Here is a 21,223-nt window from a genome sequence, read left to right as displayed (position 1 = left end):
AAGACTTTCTGCATTACTTAAATGTAGCTCTATTCTAAAAACTGTTGCTGTAAAAATGATAGATGCTTCACTGTGGGGCAACCACAAATCCACATTAAAAATGAAATGCTTTAACTCAATTTATAAATGTTATTACTTCAATTATAAGCTTCACTACAACATTTACCTCGAACCATGCTGGTCTTGAGAAAATTCAACTATATGTCCAACAAGGTCTCTTAGTTGAAGGTTAGGGAAGCGATTATTTCTGAAATCTTCCAGCAACCTACTGCGTCCAGAGGGCATAATATCAGACCTACTATAACGAAGACGTGAAGGAGGGAAGAGTTGGCTGCTGGAGCTAAAAAGACTGGAGGTACTCGTGGCACTGCGATACTTTGCTTCTGCTCCGGGTGCTGCAGAGATATAGCGACCACTACCATTTGTCAGCCCTCCTACAATGAAGCAGCTTTATCAGTACACAAGCTTTAAAGAAAGTAAGCAACAATAAGAACTGTACTAAAACTGTGTATGTTTTAAAGAAAAAGAAAAATTGTCTTTTTACTATTCAGTCACCTCAACTGAGATGACATAGTTGGTTATATTCATAAAAGAAATAAAGCACACCCCCCACACCACCTTTTTGTTTTTTAAAGTGAAGGGGAGGAGGTAGAATAACTTTCACTGAAAATCTTATACAACACATGAAGTGCTGTGTATCTAGACAAACGTACAGAAACTTTAGAATTGGGTGGTCTCAGCCCAATGACCCCTGGGCAGGATTCCACTTCACAAGTGGCACTATCTCATGGTTGGCCAAAGATCTGAATAGGCCATAGAAATTCAACTATCCTTTATCCTCTATAGTGCTACTGTAGTCAGTTATGGCAAAGTGGCAAGGCATTTTGGGGCCCTTGTGCCGCCATTGCCCATGCTGTACCTGTTCTGTGGGGAAAACAGAAGACATCAGCATCCCAGGCTTTGCAAGCACTATATGTAAGTGAAAATTTTTTTAAGATAGAACATTAAAATGGTTCTGCTTGAAATATCTTTGTTTTAGGGTTAGTTAAACTGAAGTTCATTTAGAAATGGTAATCCCTCCGCTGGCTGCCAATCCTCTATCATACCAAATCTCAGCTTCTCCTCAGCACCTTGAAAGCTCCATATTCCTCTGCCCCTCCCTTCTTATATATGAACTGATCTTGCTGTGTGTAGCACCTGTTTCACGCTTTGCCAGTATTTTCACCTACAGCTATCCAACTGTCTTCACCTCACAAACCCATCAGCATCATCTTCCATGCTGCACCCAGCATATTATCACCATAATACCAAACAACATATATTTTAACTGCTACTTTATGATACATAAAAGGGATACTGCTACTTTAATACAAATAATAAATAATGAAAGTCACATTTTGACTTGAAAATCTTGTACCTACTATACTGACATACACTAAAAAAAAAATGGGGGTAGGGAGGGGGGGAGCTACATAACTTTCAATGTTTTCCCTGGAGTTAGAGAGGGAGACACTATCTCAGACCCTTATTAGCATCACAGGAGAGCAATAACCCCCCCACTTCCAACCCAAAAATCACTTATTTTTTAAAAGGAATTTCAGTATGTGCTGTAAAGAAGGGTGTTCTATCAGGAAACCGATTTAAAAAAAAAAATTCAAATTGACCGTGTCCTCTAAAGCCATAACCAAGCCTTTGTTTGGTAATATTTTTCTGACCAATCTACTAGACCAGGCAACCAAATTATTACAATGGCCTGGTAAACATTTATGAAGTCTCCCAGAGTCTTTTCTGAATGGCCAGCTGAGTTACTGAAGCTGTATGCAAAAGATTGAGATATATTAGTATATCCGGAGTCATTTACATTACATTGGATATCACAATGAGCTAAAAAGGGAAACAAAAGGTAAGTAATACTAATTGTAAAGTAAATATTTAAAGGAATAAGTAGTTTAGGTCCCTAATTTGATATATAGCATCTCAAAATGATATAAAAAAGTGCTCTAGTCTCAAGGTGTTTTTTTTTTTTGTTAAAAATCGACTACTTTATTGTTATGAATTTACCTGCAAAATCCACATCCTACAGCTACCATTTATATGACTTCTATTATCAGTATTTCCAGAAATGGGCTCACAGATGATGATGATAATAATGTAAAGGGTACATTATTATTGTTCTATAGGTCAAGATGGATGCAGGGAAAGTTTATGCAGTGAGACTTTTCTTTTTTAAAAACAGCTAAGGATTGAAAAAATCATGCTTTTAAATGTTATCCTTTTCAGCTCTAAGTATTTACAATACAAGACTCAATCTCATCATTAGTTTAAGAATAGTGGAGTAAATCTAATGCCACAAGATTTCAGCAAAGTTGGTTTAACAGCGATGTGAGTGCAGCTTTACTACAATGTTGCCTCCATAATAAGACTGGCAGGATTTAAAATTCATGTTACTTCATTACACAACTATTCTCTGTAAAGTAACAGGATAGTTTTGAGTAAATGCTCCTGTATTTTATGGCTCTAATTAGCGCACGCACACAAAGATGGAATTGTATGTGTGAATTAGGAATAATTTAAAACACATACTTTTGAAAAACAGGGCCCATGAGAGCATAATCTAGGTATGACAATTTTTCTGTTTGTTTAACTTTTTGGGTAAGTTGTCTAACACAAGTGTATTACTAAATTTATATAGCAAAATTTCATCCTTAAGGATCTCAAAGTACTTTACAATCAAATTTTATTTGGAGAATTGTCTCTGGAAACAATTTGTTTTATTTTTAATATTGTAAACGTAAGTATATACTAACTCATAGGAAACAGTAACACCCACTGAATTACCAACTCAAAACTCTGCTGAAATAATGTCTTGAGAACATAAGAATGGCCCTTACTGGGTCAGACCAAAGGTCCATCTAGCCCAGCATCCTGTCTTTCGACAGTGGCCAATGCCAGGTACCCCAGAGGGAATGAATGGAACAGGTAATCATCAAGTGATCCATCCCCTGTCGCCCATTCTCAGGTTCTGGCAAACAGAGGCTAGGGCATTCTATTCAAGAATTATCCTAGCTATGTTTAGCTTCTGACATACCACAAGATCATAGCACAACTTGGTATGGGGGAAGACATATCTCCTTCCCTTGATAGTTGATCAGCATGGAGAATTTGTCAAACTTCTGTAGCACTATTTTTTCTTTGCTAGGAGTTACTGCAAAGTTAAAATAAAATATTGGGGCATACTGATTGGTTGATGAGGTGGTTAGCTTTGCTATTATAATGAAGTATTACATCAGAAGGAGCGTTCTAGCTTAATAATAAAGGGAATAGACTGCAAATGAAAAACCCTAAAATAAAAGGAGTCATGGATATTTATTGTATAACTATATATTCTTGCTCATTGTGTTGGAACAGATACAAAGATTGCTCAGCTTTGTACTTCTCTCATCTATTCTACTCAGACATTCTTAGTGCACAAAAAATAAAATCCAACCAATACCAACCGCAGAAGTGCATCCCAGCTATTATTATAGTCCAGGACACCTTTCAGTTATTCTCCTCACAAAAATTTATTGTTTATAGCACTGTAAATTCTTCAAAACTGAGAGCTAGTTACTAAAGTCCTTCTGGTTACCTTACTATGTCAGGTTTGTTCTACAAAAATTCAAAAACCATGTTTATTTTACAGATTCCAATACCAAAACAGAGGTCAAGTAGGCCAATTCTTTTAAATGAATTGGCCAACTGATACATAATGCATTGCTCTATTCATTAAATGGATTGGACAATGACTAGCTTTCAAAGCACTAGCTACAAAAATTTGCCGACTAATCTCCCAGGTGAAGTTTAGAGACTGAACGATTAACAAGAAGTGAATCTAACAGGATATCATCTGTTAGAACAGGAGATCAAGGGCACAGTATGCCTAATATGGTAACAAAGAATACATTTTTTTGTTATCACCTCTGATTTTACATAAGGGAGATCTTCAATATGGTAAAATAATAATTGGGCCAATACAAATTTTAAACAGTCCTATGAATATTAAGTAAACTACTACTATCTAACTTAGATAGTACACATTATTTCATGAAACAGGAAAAAAATGAAAAAAGAATATTTTAAAAGTCCAGTCTCTCCAATTCCTTTAGATATCAAGAGAGTAGTTAATACTTATTAAATTATTTGTTCAAGAATTTCTCCCCACGAAGTAAAACTGCTCTGCCATACAACAGCTGTTGTGTTTAAGTGTGGTTAACAATCTTACTTTCTAACATAAAAATACAGTACATTTAATTATTTAACACAGGGGTTTTTTTCTTGTTTTTTTTTTTGTAATAAGGGAACAGCCCCAGCTGATCCTCAGGTAAGAGGAGGTCAGCTCTATTTTTCATCCGCTCAAGTGAAAATGTAAAGGACTCAAGTATATACAGGTTTTTCATAATTTATTTTGTCTATATTTCAGAAATGAATTCAGTGCTTATGATGCCTGGTTTACAGAAGTCCTCTGCAGTCAAGGCGCTACACAGTACCCCACATGGCCTGACAGTGGGCCTCAACTCTCAAACAGACTGACCAATTCTTAAGGCCACTTCTATGGTAAAGATGAAACAGCATCAGCAGTTCAGGCTAAGAAGCTTTGCCTGGACCACATGGACAAAGCATAGCTTCAAAACTCTGCTCTGGTCTAGAATACTTAAAACAAAAGTAGTCCCAGTGTTTTAAACATGGCTTAAAACCAGTTGGGCTCACAGTTTTATCACTGTGAGTGAAAGAATAGTTCAGTGTCCTGCATCAGTCAATTCACAGCCTTTCTACTGAGATTGGCTATTAGAAAGGAGCTGTTACAAGCAACCAGCTTGTACTGTGATGGCTTGACAATATGGGACAAATGACTAAAATAACTGAAGTGAGCTCACACTTTGTCAAGTGGGAAAGAAAGGAGTTGGTGGCAGGAGATTGAAGATTTTAAAATAGCATTAATTTCTTGCAAAGGAGCAGTTGGTTGTTTAGGCTGTGTCAACATTATAATTTGCAGCAGGGTCTGAAAAAGTATGAACCATGTATGTTTCCACCCACGGTTGCAGTGGTGTGGACAGGATCAACTGAGTCCCAACCACCATTTTAAGAGAACAGGAGTTAAGTGTAGTTAATCCTGTCCATACCAGCAGGCAGGACAAATGGCTTCAACACCAGATCCAAAGGGGGATTAGAACTGTGTTTGACAGGCATTATCAAAATACAGATGAAAACTGCAGTGCAAACACAGCCTTAAAGTATTGTTCTACTCTGAAACATGAAAAGTAAGAATGACTTCTTCCTTAAATCTGCTTTCTATTTGTATTGAGACATATCTGTTTACTTCAGTAACAACTTTTGCTACTTTTTGTACCTGACAGCACTACTGAGTCAACATAGCTTTCCAAGAGAAAAATCAATAGAACAGGTAACTAAATTTCAATTGCAGGGCCCCCTTTATGTTTGTGCAATGCCATTAGAGACAATCGGACTGCAGCAGTGTAACTGAATCTTCATTACTGTTAATTATGAGCGCTAAAAAGAACACAATGATTTTCAGATTTTAAGCTGATTTTGCAGGACAGAAAAACAATTTTACATGTAAACTGATCGTATCTGAACTGGAAATGTTTGAGACAAAGTAAGCATGGAATCTCATGGTCCATTTTATAAAGTCACTTTTCAGAATATAACTTTATGGTCTCTACATACTATTTAGCCATTAATCCAGAACGCTATTTTAACAAACAATTGTGCTTAGCCCACATTGTCAGGCAGACAATCTAAACTGTTTAAATCCTGTGTTTAACACAATTTTGATGACAGGTGTAATCCTCGATACTGATGGCACTTATATATTTTCTCAAAACTGGAAAGGCTCCTGTTATTTAACACAGTTCACTAAACATACAGATATCAAATTTACATATATAAATAATGCTCCTCAAATTTTGGATTTAAATTATAGCTTTCATTATTAGTGAAAGCTCTAGTTAAAAACTGCAAAATGGTTTCCTTGATAACACCATTGTCAGATACAATTTTCTGAAAAGCTTCCATTTGGGCTGAAACTTTCCGTGCTTGATCTCAGCCCAAAAGGTGCACTTTATAGACATAAAAAAGGAAAAAAGGTTAAAAAAAAATCAAGTGTGCTAAAATGTCCCCTTACTCATTTTTTATTTAGAAAAGTCAGGATATAACCATAAAGTCATACTAAAGGGGGACACTAAATTGTAAATGTATTGTATATTTCAATTATGCTTAACATGAATACATATACCACTTAAACATTTCTTGCTTCAAGAAATTTCTATTTCCCTAGAACTTCAGTTCACAAATCTTTCTGTTTTACTTTGTACCAAAACATAAAAGTGTACAGGGATTAAATTGTCTACCGTCTGCATGGATGGACGACTGTGTACAGTAGTCAATGGGGCCAAGTGAAATTCATTCTAATAGTTAAAAGAAAAGGAGTACTTGTGGCACCTTAGAGACTAACCAATTTATTTGAGCATGAGCTTTCGTGAGCTACAGCTCACTTCATCAGATGGTAATAGCAGGGCAGTGGGGTGGGAGGAGGTATTGTTTCATGATTTCTGTGTGTATATAAAGTCTGCTGCAGTTTCCACGGTAAACATCTGATGAAGTGAGCTGTAGCTCACGAAAGCTCATGCTCAAATAAATTGGTTAGTCTCTAAGGTGCCACAAGTACTCCTTTTCTTTTTGCGAATACAGACTAACACGGCTGTTCCTCTGAAACCATTCTAATAGTTATGTGCAATCATGCATCCAAATGTAGAAAACCACAAAAATTTACAGCAAAAAAGGGGAAAAGGTTTTATGAAGTAACCCTGAATTAAACACAGGATCTTCCACAAATATACCTGTTTGTGGGTTTGGGTGAGTGTGGTGTTTGTGTTTTAAGATCAAGCCACCACACATATTCTTACTGGATCAAATATTTCTAGAACTATTGTTAACAAAGAATTTGAAAATAATACAGAGGGGCACCACAGAAAGAATGCATTATGGATCTATAGCCACTTGATTTTCTTCATCTGCTTGGTGATAATCCTTGATGTCCTGGCAAAGTAGCTGACCTCAAGACAGCAGACTAATTGATTCAAGATGATCCTTCAATACATTCAATATTGTGAGCTTTGCTCAAGTTTTTCTCCTAACATTAGCTATATCAGGTGATAGTGAAAGTTATTTCACTATCAAACAATACATTTCCTCATATTAAAGGGTCCTTTATAAATATAAATAGTACACAAATCACAAATAAGAATAATACACTTTTGCCTGTTGAACATAGTAGAAAGGAATATATACTACAAAAATTGAGTTGTCTTACTGGGCATCAGACCTTTCTTTCTACTTTTCAAATCTGAAGAGTGGTAGAAAATCAATTGTTGGCTCCAGACTGCAAAATGCTGTGTGCTCTCCACTGTCACATCAATGAGAGCTTGAGTGCACTCTGCAACTTTCAGGACTGGGCCCTCTAATTAAAAACTGTTGGACAGCAAAGATAGTGTGACATCTTTTATGCAACGTACAATATTTTACACATATAGAAATACATAGACACATACAAACAAAAAGGGTTTTGTTTTGTTTTTACCTAAATGCAAACTGGATGAGGATCCATGTGATGAAAGTGATGGCGGTGGCGTAAGTGAATGTCCTGGAGTTTGGCTTGGCAGAGGCATGCCTATTGGACTTGGAGAGGAGGAAAATCCCAGACTATTGTAAAATGGCTGCCCTATGGGTGCTAGGCTGCTACTAGATCTTTTGTACAAGTCAGAACTAGTAGATAGAGAATCTCTCCTTGTGGCACTACTACTTGCAGAACTGCCAACTGAAGAAGAAATAAAAAAACCCTAATTACATACAGTGTCAACTGAATAAAACCTATCCCCAACTACAGCTGGGCAATAACAGATGTGATCACAATAACTATAACAATTGTTATGATAAAGACAATTACTGTGATAACCGTACATGCTTTTGAATAAATCACAAACGGGTATAAACATACCACAGATAAGGAAGTATTTTACTCAATGCCCAAATCTTTTGACATTTCACTTCAGACTTTTTACTGGTATATTGTAGTACTATGTTTTAGTGTCCTCACTTCAGGCTTTGGGACCAGCAGTCAGAAATTTCCTACACTATGCTTTATATGGTTCAGTGGTGCTGAAAGTATTGCCACTAATATCTGCAAAAAAAATTCCCCACAGGAAATAATTCAAGTTGGTGCCACTTGGTTTCAGGAAACAGGCTGGATAAAATAAAGGTATTTGCTTAAAAGCTGAGAAAATAAAATAATGAATCTCCTTCACTTTTGCCCCAGCTGCTACTGAACTTCTCTTCTTTGTCAGACACCTCTTAGAACTGTGGAAACCAACTGGCCATTCTAAGAAAGTAATTCTGCTAGAGTCAGTTTTCAAATTCTCTGAGAGAGTTGTTGGTTTTCAAAGAGAGAATATTTTGGAGGAAGATCATAAAGGATCATAAGCTGAAAAGAGGAGAAGCAGAGCACAGGGTGGGATAAACAAAATAAGGGGAGGAACTGGGAACAGCTTTAAACGCTATTGTGGTATTGCTTGAAAGTAAATTACGGACTAGAAGCTTAGGCTAAATTGTATTAGTGAAGGACTGGTATATTGCCCAGTAGTATCAGCAGGCTGATGACCATTCTAGGATAAATGAAGGGATACATATAAATCACCATTTTACAAACTAAAATATTCTGTAATGTTATGTAATAGTGAAATGTTAAAACAGAGTTCTTGTTTTAATTTTGGAACATTTCTAGCACACTGGTGAACGTAACTAATGCTGCTGCACTTCCAAAAGTAATGAGCACATCTTGAACTCAGTTTGGCAAATTGATTTTTATGTCAGTTTAAAAAGGACAGGATCAAAGCTGACAGTTTTAAGCTCTGACATGTATAAATATAAAAATAATAGGTGGGGCAGGTAGCACTGCAAACTATTAAGGTTGCCCATCAATTCCTAGGACTGGAAGCACCATGTATTATTATTACTACAAGATCCTGATTTTCAGTTGCTTTTAAGTTTACCAAACTTTAACCATTTGGGCTGAAATTTTCCTTGCTGCATTCCTGCCTCAAGCTGAATTTTTTGGAAAATTTCATTCAGAACAGTTCAGCCATTTCAGAGAGACTGGGGTTAGTGAAGAATATGCTTTATTTATGTTAAATTCTGGCAACTTTTAAGAAGCTCTCGTATCCCCAAGGTTTGGGGCAGAAACTTTAAATTTGGCTGAGGGTGGTCTTTGTGTCAGGGATGAGCCTTGTTGTCCCTGTAAAAACTGTCCAGATTTGTTCAAGTTATAAGCCTTTGGGGAAAAAAATAGTTTGCATATGCTCAGTAGAGACTAGAGTATCAGCTAAAATCTCCAAAAAGTCTACACTAGGCATATCCCCTCCCCCAAGACCAAGCAGGACTTTCCACGCAACTTCAGCTCTAGGCTGTTGCATGCTGTGCCTGGGCTGAACACCAGAACTGACAGTCTGGAGACTCTCTTTTCTGCGCTCTTATTGTCTCCTGCTGATGGGCCCAGGCACTGAATGGGACAAGAAGGCTTGGACTGGGAACTCACTGGGCAAGGAGAAAGAATCAAAGGAGGCTGGAGATCAGAGGAGATGCCAACGTGGAGACTGGGACAAGGAACTGGGGGGCAGACACAAAACACTGACACTAGAAAAGAAGCCCAGGGACAGAGACATATCAGACAAGGAGCTAGGGGAAAGGGGGGGAGGAGGGGAGGGCACAGAATGGGACTGGGCCTAGCTAGGTAAGGAGACTGGATATAAGGAGCTGGGGGGGAAGATTAAGAAACCTGGGACGAGAAGTGTGAGGAGCGGAGAATGGGTCTAAAGGTACCAACCCTGCTGATGAACGATATGGGTGTCTACTTGATGCAATATGATTGCATTTTGGTTTTTTAGTTTACCTTTTTAAAAAGTAAGAAATTGCATACAAAGAACTACATTAAAATGTTATTAAGGTTGCAAGTGCAAGAACTCACAAGTCAGGAAATGCCAGAATTAAGGTTGCCTAATTTGGCCCCCTTGGGAGTACGCATTACAATACAATCTTTAATTACATGATTACATACTATTTTTTCCACTACCTTTTTCAGTGCATAGAGATGTCTTAATGAGTAGCTATTCAATATATTGTTTTCCTCTTATTGTTCAATAGGTGATCCCATATCTTATTTACTAAACACAATTTCCGCATCCATTTTTCTGTGGCACTTCTCACTATAGGATCTGAGTGCTTCACAAAATTAATGAATTTATCTTCACAATAGCTCTGTGAGATGAGTGGGTGTATTACCCCATAGACTTCAGTTGCAACTGTGAGTGCTCAGCATTTCTGCAAATCAGAACCCAATGTCTCAAATCCAGCACCAAGAAACTGAGGAACACAATTAATGACCACCTTTGAAAAGTTTGATTTAAGTAACTTGCCCAGTATCACACAGGATCTCTGTGATAAATGCAGGAATAGAACCCAATTCTCCAGGGCAGCATTCAACTGCCTTCACCATGAAACCATGCTTTCTCTTCCTGCATTCCTCTGCCTCACTACACATTTTCCAACTTCTACAACAAACGAAGAAGGGTTGTACAGACTTTCCTTCACTATACAATCCTGATTCATCCCCAAAACCAGGTCCATCTAGTGAACTGAATAAGGTAGGGGTCCTGTGGAATAAATAGGTCATAATCATGTAATTAAAAATGTAGCATAATGCATGTGCAGAAGAGGGCCAAATTAAGGGTGCACAAGCAACCTTAATACTGAGCATTTCCTAACTAAGTGCTTGACTTTGCATCCTTAACAATGTTCTTTTAATATAGGTTTGTGTGTGTAATTTATATACGAGAGCAGAGTAGTACAATTCATAGTCATCACAAGCATGCCTGCCTCTGTTTGCGCTACTTTGTTTCCCAGCCAGTCAGTTAGGATATTAGGTTTACCACAGATTTACTTTGGAGTGCTTAATTAGATTGTTAATTTTTTTATTTTTACAGGAAAGAGCTATGTTTTTGCCTGTCAGTCTTCATTCTTCCCATTTAATTAGTACCCAGGTCTTGCAAGGCACTGAGTGGAGACAGAGAGAGAAGCTCAGTACTCTGACAAGTCAACTATTAAGCAAATTCCCCTTTAATTTGTGGCAAGTATGCATTAACATCATTTTACATAGGAAGGGGTTCTACAGTTCAGTTATCAAAGCTGTTATAATTAGTATTTTTATCAGCAACTATATAGGTTTTAAAAAAGGCCGTGGTTTGGTAGGTATGAACTATACTTGGCACAAGGGCACCTGAATATATTAGGTAGCAACTCATCCTAAGGGTTCCACTACACTTCTCAAAATACAAAGCACAGACTGCTTCTTTCCTCATGAAGGGCTCACCTGTCAGTAAAGTCAGCTGGAGTAATGATTGAGAGATTTCAGCATCTTGGGGCTGCAGCCAAGGTACCCACTGCTATATGACAGAGGGCTCAATCTGTTGACTTTCAAAACATGCTGGAAGGGTAATTTTTGCCTCAGTGGTGGGCCGATATGTGGTTGACATTTATTTAAGTTGTGGGGTTGTCTTTTTGATGCTGCTGCTCAACAAGTTGTGAATTTAAAAATATTCTACATGTTTAGAGATTTCCTACAGGGTTTATATCTTGTACATTAAAAATATATATATATATATACACATACGATTCACTTCATCAGCCAATAAAGTGCAACCAAATCTGGAGCAGAACAGGGCTGTTTAACAGTACACAGAAAGATTACAGAGTGGTTCAGCAGAGAAATCTACATTTAAAAGTTTAGAAATGGGAATGCACAATTACTTTGTAATTAAGGCCCATCTGTATCAACACTGCTTGAGATCATTTGAGAACACAACTGAATACCCTTCTAGTTTTTTGTTTTTAAAGAAAGGGGTCATATTTGGGTGCTCTTAATTCCCCCAAAATTGGCATAATTAAAGGCCAGATTGTAAGCTTTGATTCTAGATTTCCTGGCTTTAGTAGTTTTATCACAATGAATGTTATTCATATTCCTTAGTGGAAAACAATGTTGAGACAACCTGTATATATGCCATACTTAAAAGAATACCGTTGAAGTGTGTAAGCTCAAAATTTTGCCCCAACATTTATTCATTTGAGAAGTGCATGCAATTGTTAGAGTGTTCTACTGATGTTACTAAAATAAACTTAGTAAGCAACCCTGTGCCATAAGTAACTAATGACTAATGGATGTATATAGCTGAGGAAGAGATTTTCTACAAAGGAGTTGAGTTTCCAGCTTGTAGAGTTGATGAAGAAGTGATTTGAACAGGAAAAGCTACCTTTCCATGTGCTCTTATGTGAATAAAAAGAGTATGTCAAGTTTCTACTACAACTAAAAAAAATCAAGAACATTATGGCTGTGTGTCATATAGTGTTTTTCAAAATAGACAATTCAATTTTGGGACATCTATGATAATGATTAAGGCCACAGTCCTGTCAAGAATTACAGGCATGCTTAACTATACTTATCAGAGCAATCCAAATGAAGACTATGAGACTACTAATTGGAGTATGTCTTTGCAGAATCACAGCCTAAGGCCCTTTAAAATATCATGTAAGGATGAGCACAACATTTGGTCATATCTGGTGTGTGAGTGTGAAATACTATTTCAATCAATAGTTCTAAAATAATTAAAAAAAAACTTCAAGACATAAAAAGCAAGTTACACCTCAAAAGCGATGGGCTAATCAATGGTTTTATAATATTTTTAAAAACACAAAATGCAGTATTGCCTGAGCAGCTTTCTAAAAATAAACAAACACAAGAACATTCTAGACTAGTATACAGTGCTTATTATAGGAAAGTAATTTTTTGAGAGGTTTCTGACTGAGGTGTATTTTTTTATATTACTAATTTATTAAGAGAACAAGTTGCTTCTTATACAGAAGGCCTAGTGGATTAAACAGACTCTTGCTCTTCTCTCTAGATTATGTGGCTATTTTTGTTTTAAACCTAAATAACCTATTTTTCAAGTTCTATCTGGAAATATGCGTGGAAGCAAGAGGCATGTATTTTTTCCTTAAAGCACAAATCTCATAAAATCTCCTCACTATGTTAAAGAACCTACCTGATGAGCCAAATCCGCCAAGTGCAGAGCCGATAGCTGCTCCTAAGGAGCTGCTACTTCCAAAGCCAAGAGATGTACTTCCTGGTTGGCCAGGACCATGTGAAAAAAGGGAACTGCTCTGGGAGTTATTGGTCAAAGAGTTACTGCCATAAAATGAATTAGATTGTAGACTACTATTTGTTTGCTGCTGCGGCTGTTGTGGTTGGGCACCAAGTGGCCGAAATAGACCGTTCGTGGCTCCCGCGAGATTGTTTGCTGTTCCTCCAGCTGAAGCTGCTGCAGCTGTAAGACACATGTTTTCAATCATCATAACGGCTCTCTAAAACATTTTGACCTTGCAAATGGACTATTCAGATCTAATCTTATGTTCATGGATCCCTCCCAAAGAAGTAGATATGTACACCTTAAATTAAGGACTAAAATATACTTTGCAATACTGTACAATCTTGATTATCCAAGGGAAAAAATGATTATTTTTGGATAATTGAGGCTGTGGGAAATTGTCGATGCAATTCAGAAAATTTTCAGTGCAGACATGACTGTGTGCAGAATGGGATTTTTGTAATCAAGGTTGGGATAGCAGTGTTGTAACTAACAATTGAAAGATGCCTTCATCTGCAACTGTCAAAAATGAGCTCTGGATAAAAATAAGCAGCTGGAGAGGGTCAACAAAGTCTTATTTTCTGAGATTTTCTACAGGTTCATTTTGTCCATCTGGTGCCAGGAGTTACGATTTGAATTTTATGGGAGCCACAAGCTAATGCAAAATGTACAATGTACTAAAGAAACGAGCACCAGACCCTACAACTATTGAAGGGTAGAAAATAGAACTAGAACCTTTTGATGTCATATTAAGTTCTCCCTTTCTTCCTATTACCCACTGTACATTTTAATCCTTGCTGCTTTCTCCATGAGGCCCCAGGGCAATCCATAACCTTCTGCCAGGCCGAAGCAATGAAATGGTGCTTCCTTAGGGAAAGCATCCTTTTAGAGACTGATGGGAAGTGCATGTATATGCATGGGGAGAGGGGAAGGAGAGAATGCACTCTTTTAGAAGCAGTAATATTTGCAGGGACGTCCCTGTATGTATATGGGGAGAGGGGTGAGGAAAAAAGGGAGGGAAGCTATACCTTTGAGAAGCAGCAGCATTTGCAGGGGTGTGCCTGTATGGGGAAAGGCATGAGAGAAAAAGGAAGGAGAGCATGTATGATATATCTTTCAGAACCAGTAATCTTTGCAGGGTTTACATAGAGTAAGTACCATAATTAATACTGGATATTCCTCAAAAAAGATTAGAGTGAGAAGTTGCAATATAAAACTTGAAAAAAAATGTATGGCAGGTCTAATACTTACCTGCTTGTGCTGCTGCAGAACTAATTATAACAGGAGTTGAGGCCACCAATCTGACTGGTGCTCCAAGGCCAGTTCTTGCTCCAGGGCCTACTACTAAGGCACCAGTCTGATCATAATAGGCAGTAGGGGCTAGTACTTGATAGCCTAGACAATACAAAATAAAATGTTTACTAGTAAAAACGTGTTTTGGGGGAAAAAAGCATAGGTCAACATCTCTTCTCTCCTTGAAGAATTTTATGCCAATGAACAAACCCAGAAGGCAGTATTTTTGCAATATTCCCTAAACGTCAACTAGATCTCAGGTTGAGCTAAACATCCAGAAAACAAATTTTGAAAATAATTTTCATGTATATGTACATTTACACTGGAAAAATGTCAATGAAACTGGGAAGCTCTAATATTGTACATCCCAAAGAAGTTCAAGAGCTTGAGCTTCCCTAAATTGAATTGGATTTTTATTTTGAAATATCGATTCTCTTTAAAAATAATTTTTTCCTATGTGGCATTGAAGTTTAGAAGCACTGTTTTTTACTTTCAATGTTAATAAGCAGGTTTCTGATTCCAGGGTTTAAAGAGCAACATCATTTGCCATAGTTGAGTGGAATCTTCTAATCTATTTCTTCTTATACTTTTAAATATATTTTCTATTTCTTCCATTCTACCATTATTTGCGTGTAAATAAATATATATAGAGAGAGCTAAAAAACCCTCACCCCCATCACCGCACACATACCTACCTCTTAAGTTAAATTAGGCGTGGGATCGAGAGTTTCTTGCATTTCCAGGCATAACCACATTTAAAATCCACCCACAAAAATATTTTGGGGGAGGACAGTTCCTGCAGCAGTACAGGTGGGAATATTAAAATTAAGTGCTGGAATTAAAATGACTCTGTCCTAGTCAGTTTCACTTTGAAACTCTCAGAAAATATTTTTCCTACAAATGAAACTGATTAAGTTTATGTCAGTTTCATTCTGGAATTCTGAGGTTTGGGTGGGGGAGTGTAGGGGGGAAGAGAGAAAACAAAAAACACTTAAAATGAATGCAGAACAGAGAAACAAGGGACACAAAAAAGGAGACTAAGCAAGAATAAAAGGAGGCATGAAAAGGAGAGTATGGCTAAGAAAACACATCTCTCCCTTTCTCTCTCCAAACCAAAATGCAGGGACAGAAACATACAGATATAGAGTAACTTGTGTCCACTACAAAGTACCTAATATCTGAGTCAAAATAAGGGCCTCAGAAATGGAAAAGGAGGAACAATATATAATTCCAGAAAGGAAGAGGGTAAGACAGAAAAAATAAAAGCAATTGCTTAAATTTATCTAGGTATGTATTTAAACAAAATAAAATCACAGTGATCATTCCATATGCTCCTCCCACACGCAAGCAAGCTGGTTCAAATATAGATAACTGGGGTGGCCAAACTATGGCTCTTGTACAGTTAAAGTGCGGCTTGCGGAGCCTCTCCCCACCCCTCCTCCCCCATTCTCCACCTACCAGACTCAGAGGAGAGTTCAGGGCTTCTGCCCTGCAGGAAGAGGGGGGTGGGTGGTGCTAGGGGCTTTTGCAAAAGATGACTGATGCTTGGGGGGGAGGAGGGGGAGGGCGCCCACAATTTAAAGGCCCCTCCCAACAGTTTGAGTCACAACCCCCAGCATGCCTCCCCCCCTTAACAGCCCCTCCCTGCAGCTTCCAGGTGTTAGCTTTGCCTGGAGACGCAGTAGCAAAACAGCTGTAAGCTGCAGAGAGGGGCCTCTGCTTTAGCTCTGCAAGGAGAAGCAGTAGCAAAAGCAGCATCTCTTTGGCAGCTCACAGCTTGCCGGCTGCCATGCAGGGAGGGGTCCCAGCAGAACCATGTGACCAAGCAGGGCCAGCAAACACTGGCAAGAATCAGGAGGGGGTGACGTGATGCCTCTGGCTTTTGCCCAGTGGGGAGGGGGAGTTCGGGACTTCAGCCTCAAGCCCTGGCAGTCACCTCCCATGGAGCTGTAGCCCCGAGACCCCCCATTTCCACAAGTCTGAAGCCCCAAGACCTAACAGTCACACCTCGTCTCTCGAACATCAGAAGACTGTCGTATGTGGTGAAGAGGGTCAGTAAGTTTGGCCATCCCTGATATATACTATCCCTGATATATTGCAAAGGTTCCAAAAAAAAAAAAAAAATCAAGCACTTTAAAGTTAGGAAATGCCAGAATAAAGTTACCTCTGCAACCTTAATTTACATGATCATATACTATATTTCCACAGGATCCCTGCCTCATTCAGTGCACAGGATAGATGGTGTTCCTCAAAAGCGTAACCCTTCAGGTTTTTAACTTTTTTCATCAAATGTGTTGTCTCAGGCTTTATTTAACATACCCCCATCCAAACTCTGTATTGAACACATAATCAGTAGTCTCTTGTATGGGTATTTCTACAATATTCCTCTCTGTAGTATCTGAGTACTTCACAAACATTGATGAATTTACCTTGACAACACTCATGAGAAGTGAGGTCCCACTGTCATGAGTCCATGAATGTTGGCTACTCAACGCGAGATATCTAAGGTCTGATCTTTTCACAGTACTTCACATTTTTACAACTCTTGATATATTCAAAGCACAGGTCCAACCAACTTCAGCTTTAGTAGTGAGTGCTCAGCACTTCTGCAAATCTGACCTCGGGATCTCAAGTCAGGTACCCAGAAGAGGAGGAACACACAATTAGAGGCCACCTGTGAAGTTTAGTTTAAGTCACTTGACCAGCACCATGCAGTAACAGGGATAAAATCCAAATTTCCAGCACGGTAGTCAACTGCCTAAATCACAGTATCATCCTCTCTCTTCCTGTAGTCCCATTTCATTCACTCCACACCTTTCAACTTCTGTAACAAATAATACAAGGATCCTATAGACTACAGCAACATTCTCCCTCACCTCAATTCATCCACAGGTCCATCCTGTGCACTGATTAACACAGAAATCCTGTGGGGGAAAATACTGGGAGCATGTAAATAAAGACTGTAAACTGAAGATGGCACAAAGAAGCTGAATAGAGTTGCACAGGCAATCTTAATTCTTGGATTTCCGAATTCGAGCGCTTGACTTTTCAATCTTGATACGCTTTTGAGATAGTTTTCTTAAAATGTCATTTCTTAAGCATTTAAAAAGCAAACTGAAAAACAAATTCCACCATGCAGAACCCCGTCAACCCCCATGAGGATCATCAAAGTTCAGCACACACCTCCTCCACTGGAGCTCTAAGAGCAACCCTGAGTAAGTCTATCAGCAGACTTCTTACAAGAGAGACACTCTGCAGGTGGATCCCCACAGTGAATGGCTAGACAGCAGAAAAATGATGAAACTCTAGAATGCTCGGTTCAAGGCTATGGAGGGCAATGTGCTATAGAGGTTATAAACCCTTATGCTGTGTCCCTCTCTGCTCCTATTGCCTGCAGCATGTCACTATCTCTACCCCTTATGCACTCCAGTCAGGCTGCTTCCTCCGCCTCTTCCAAAATGACAGCAGAGGAAGCATTGAGAGCATAGGAAAGAGTCTCCCTGCTCTCAGTTCCAGTGCCTGGTGCCACTACAGTCCCAAAGACCAATTTAAAGGAAGTCCTGTTCAGCTCCTGAAGCTGTGGACTAGTGCATGCTCAGTGCCCTTGGAATCTTTGGAGAATATTGATGCCAACTCTTACAAGCCTGCATTTAGCATGTGCAAACAACAGTTTTCAGAGGCCTAAAATTCAACTAAGTTTGATCAGATTTTCACAGGGGCAGCAGAATGTACCTCCTGCCAAATTTTGAGTCCCTGCCCCAAGCCAAGGAAGCACCTACAGTATTTCAACTAAACAGGAGTAAATGCTTTTTTTCAAAAACGTTGGCGAAGCAATGCATTTCCCCCTAGCCTTATTCTCAGAACTGGTGGAACTGTTTTCTGAAAATTTTTAAAAAAATTCAACTTGAGGCAAACACCCAGCATGGAAAATTTCCAGCCTGAACAGTTACAGTTTGGCAAAAGTTATATAAGCAACTGAAGACAGGGTTGTATAATGTAAAGTGTTGGACAACCTTAACTATAGCCTGTGCTGCCAGCTCCACCTATAGAACTGCTGTGCTGCCACAGGCTTCACCACTACGACCGCGGCTTTCCTACGCTAGAAAAGGGTGAGGCTTTCTGACTGCACTCAGCTTTAGTGAAGTTCTGTAAAGAATGCAGAACAGAATATTAGAAGGTAAGTGATATAAAATGCACAGCAGAAAAACACTCCTTACAATGTTACTATACACATTTATTACGAACATTAGTCATAATGATCCAACTACCAGGATTTTCACCTCCCTTTTATTTACATGTCTTCCAATGTATTCAAGCATAGTGGACTTTTAATTGATTACTGGTATGCCACAATAAATCTACTTTTTCAGAACTAGAAAGGGAAAAGGTTACTTACCAGTACTTTTGTTTATTTGAGTCTATTGTTTTTGCATATCCATACTTCTGAAATGATGCTATAACATCAACATGCACACACCCCACATGAGCATGTAAACAGTCACAGCTCTCTACATGGTTTCAGGCTCACAACACCTGTATATGTATTTTTCCCAAGCAAGAGTGGGGGGAGGTGTGCAGGGAAAGGAAGTTCTATGTGTACACAAACTTGGAGTAATACAACGTGTTAACATCAGAGCTCAAAAACTACTTTGTATTTCAGATTCACTAAAATTGTTGACTACCATGATGTGTTATTTCTGCACCATGTCCAGGTATGAAAACAGATTGGAGATGTCTAAGAAACAGGAGGATTCCACATGCTGTTCGTATTTGCTTGTCACTATCTTATCCATGTCCTCTGGCAGTTTGCTAATGAGCGATAATCGGCATGGGAATTAGTGTCAAGAGACTGTTTCCTGAGAAAAGAAAAGGAGTACTTGTGGCACCTTAGAGACTAACCAATTTATTTGAGCATAAGCTTTCGTGAGCTACAGAAAGACTTGGACTAGGGATATGTTTGAGATCTGCTGGCAGTTAGCACCCCTCCCCCCCATTTTTGTGATGCATAAATGATCTCCACCAATAAAAGGCCTCAGCATTACCCACTCAATCTCCTCAGACATAAGGAACAGGGCCCCAGTGACTAAATTGCTGAGAAGATCTTGTTACGTACATCTAGAACCTTAGAACGAGACACTATGTAAACTGTATTCCCTCCTGCCTTGACATCAAGACCATCCTGCATCAGATTTGCTGGAGAGAAACTGATAAGATTCAACATGGCCTCCCACCTATCATTTCTCTCCCTCCTCCTGTCACAGATCTGTGGTTCCTTGCCTGCTCTCCTCCTCTAACCTCTCCCCGCACCTGTTCCAGTGACCACATGATCTCTCACATCATGATCTTCATTGCACCTATTCATCTTGCTCCTCAACTAGATCCCTCACTCCCAGCTCACTGCCTTCACAATGCAAGCATCCTGTGATCTCCTCATCCATAAGATAAAAGCTGCTTCTCTAACACCATCTTTAATCCTCTGAACACAAGAATGCCATCTACTACTGCTGCCTCAAGTTCCTCTGCACCATTTGATTTCCTTGCAGTCTGGCTTACCCACTCTCCACTCCACTGAAACTGCTTTCACAAAGGCCAAAGACTTCTTTTCACCTGAAGCTCATGGCTTCTACTTCATCCTTAGTCTTCATCACTTCCCATTATGATTTTGAAAGCTCTGATCATACCCACCCCTTTCTTGAAATCTGATCCCTTGGTTTTTGTACCTCCATCTTCCGTTTATCCTCCTATCTAGCTGCATGGAGTGGAAAATACAGTAGACAGGTATATGTACACAGTACATGAAAAGATGGGAGTTACCTCACCAAGTGGGGGGTCAGTGCTAACAAGACAATTCAGTGGAAGTGGGCTATTCTCACTTGGTAAGGCAACTCTCATCTTTTCATGTACTGTGTATATATACCTGTCTACTGTATTTTCCAATCCATGCATCTGATGAAGTGGGTTTTAGCCCATGAAAGCTTATGTCCAAATAAATTTGTTAGTCTCTAAGGTGCCACAAATACTCCTCGTTGTTTTTCCTGATACAGATTAACATGGCTACTACTCTGAAACCCGTCCTCCTATCTAGTAATTCTGTCAGCATTTTTTAAATGGCGTTACTCATCCTTTCCTCTCCCACTCTAATCAGGGAAGCTACAGTGCTTTGCCTAGGCCTACTCCTTCCTCTCTTTACATCATTTCTCTAGTTGATTACACAGCTTCAATTGCAATCTTTACACCTACAACAGGAAAAATCTACTGACCTGTCTCAGACTCATAGATGTCTCCTTCCATCCAATCCCATATCAGAGCCCATCATCTCTTCCTGGACACCTTACTGTCAATTTAAATTTAACATCACTAAATCGGATCGTCTACCTTCCTAAATCCTTCACCACTGCTTCTTTCTCAATCACTGTTCACACTATCACCCTGCACTCTCTCATTCTGGAGGTCATTTTAGATTCCACACTCTCGACTTTGATCTACGCATCCAGGCTAGTCTAATTCTTGGTGCTGCTTCCTTCTCAGCATGTCCAAGATCCACCCTTTTGTTTCTGCATAGTAAGCTAAAATGCTCAACCAGACCCTCCTCATCTCTGTTCTTGATTACTGCAACCTTCTCTTCT

The 21,223-nt window shown here is 38.9% G+C and overlaps 1 protein-coding gene across 15 annotated transcripts in view; it reads right to left on the bottom strand.

Annotated features, from left to right (window-relative positions):
- The window catches only part of PUM2 (pumilio RNA binding family member 2), a 108,235-nt gene that overhangs the window by 17,903 nt on the left and 69,109 nt on the right, over window positions 1–21,223 (bottom strand). For 9 of the 15 annotated variants that reach the window (XM_073335922.1, XM_073335918.1, XM_073335926.1 and 6 more), the window contains 5 exons: window positions 14,556–14,699; window positions 14,333–14,365; window positions 13,203–13,484; window positions 7,637–7,873; window positions 167–434 (listed from right to left, as the gene is read on the bottom strand). In XM_073335922.1, the coding sequence (XP_073192023.1) occupies window positions 167–434; window positions 7,637–7,873; window positions 13,203–13,484; window positions 14,333–14,365; window positions 14,556–14,699 (964 nt within the window). The remainder of the gene's footprint in view (window positions 1–166; window positions 435–7,636; window positions 7,874–13,202; window positions 13,485–14,332; window positions 14,366–14,555; window positions 14,700–21,223) is intronic. The other 6 variants (XM_073335920.1, XM_073335921.1, XM_073335924.1 and 3 more) reach the window with 4 other exon arrangements.

Source organism: Lepidochelys kempii, chromosome 3, assembly GCF_965140265.1.
Source record: "Lepidochelys kempii isolate rLepKem1 chromosome 3, rLepKem1.hap2, whole genome shotgun sequence".
In the NCBI taxonomy this organism is placed as follows: domain Eukaryota; kingdom Metazoa; phylum Chordata; order Testudines; family Cheloniidae; genus Lepidochelys; species Lepidochelys kempii.
This window is presented reverse-complemented; position numbering and strand designations above follow the sequence as displayed.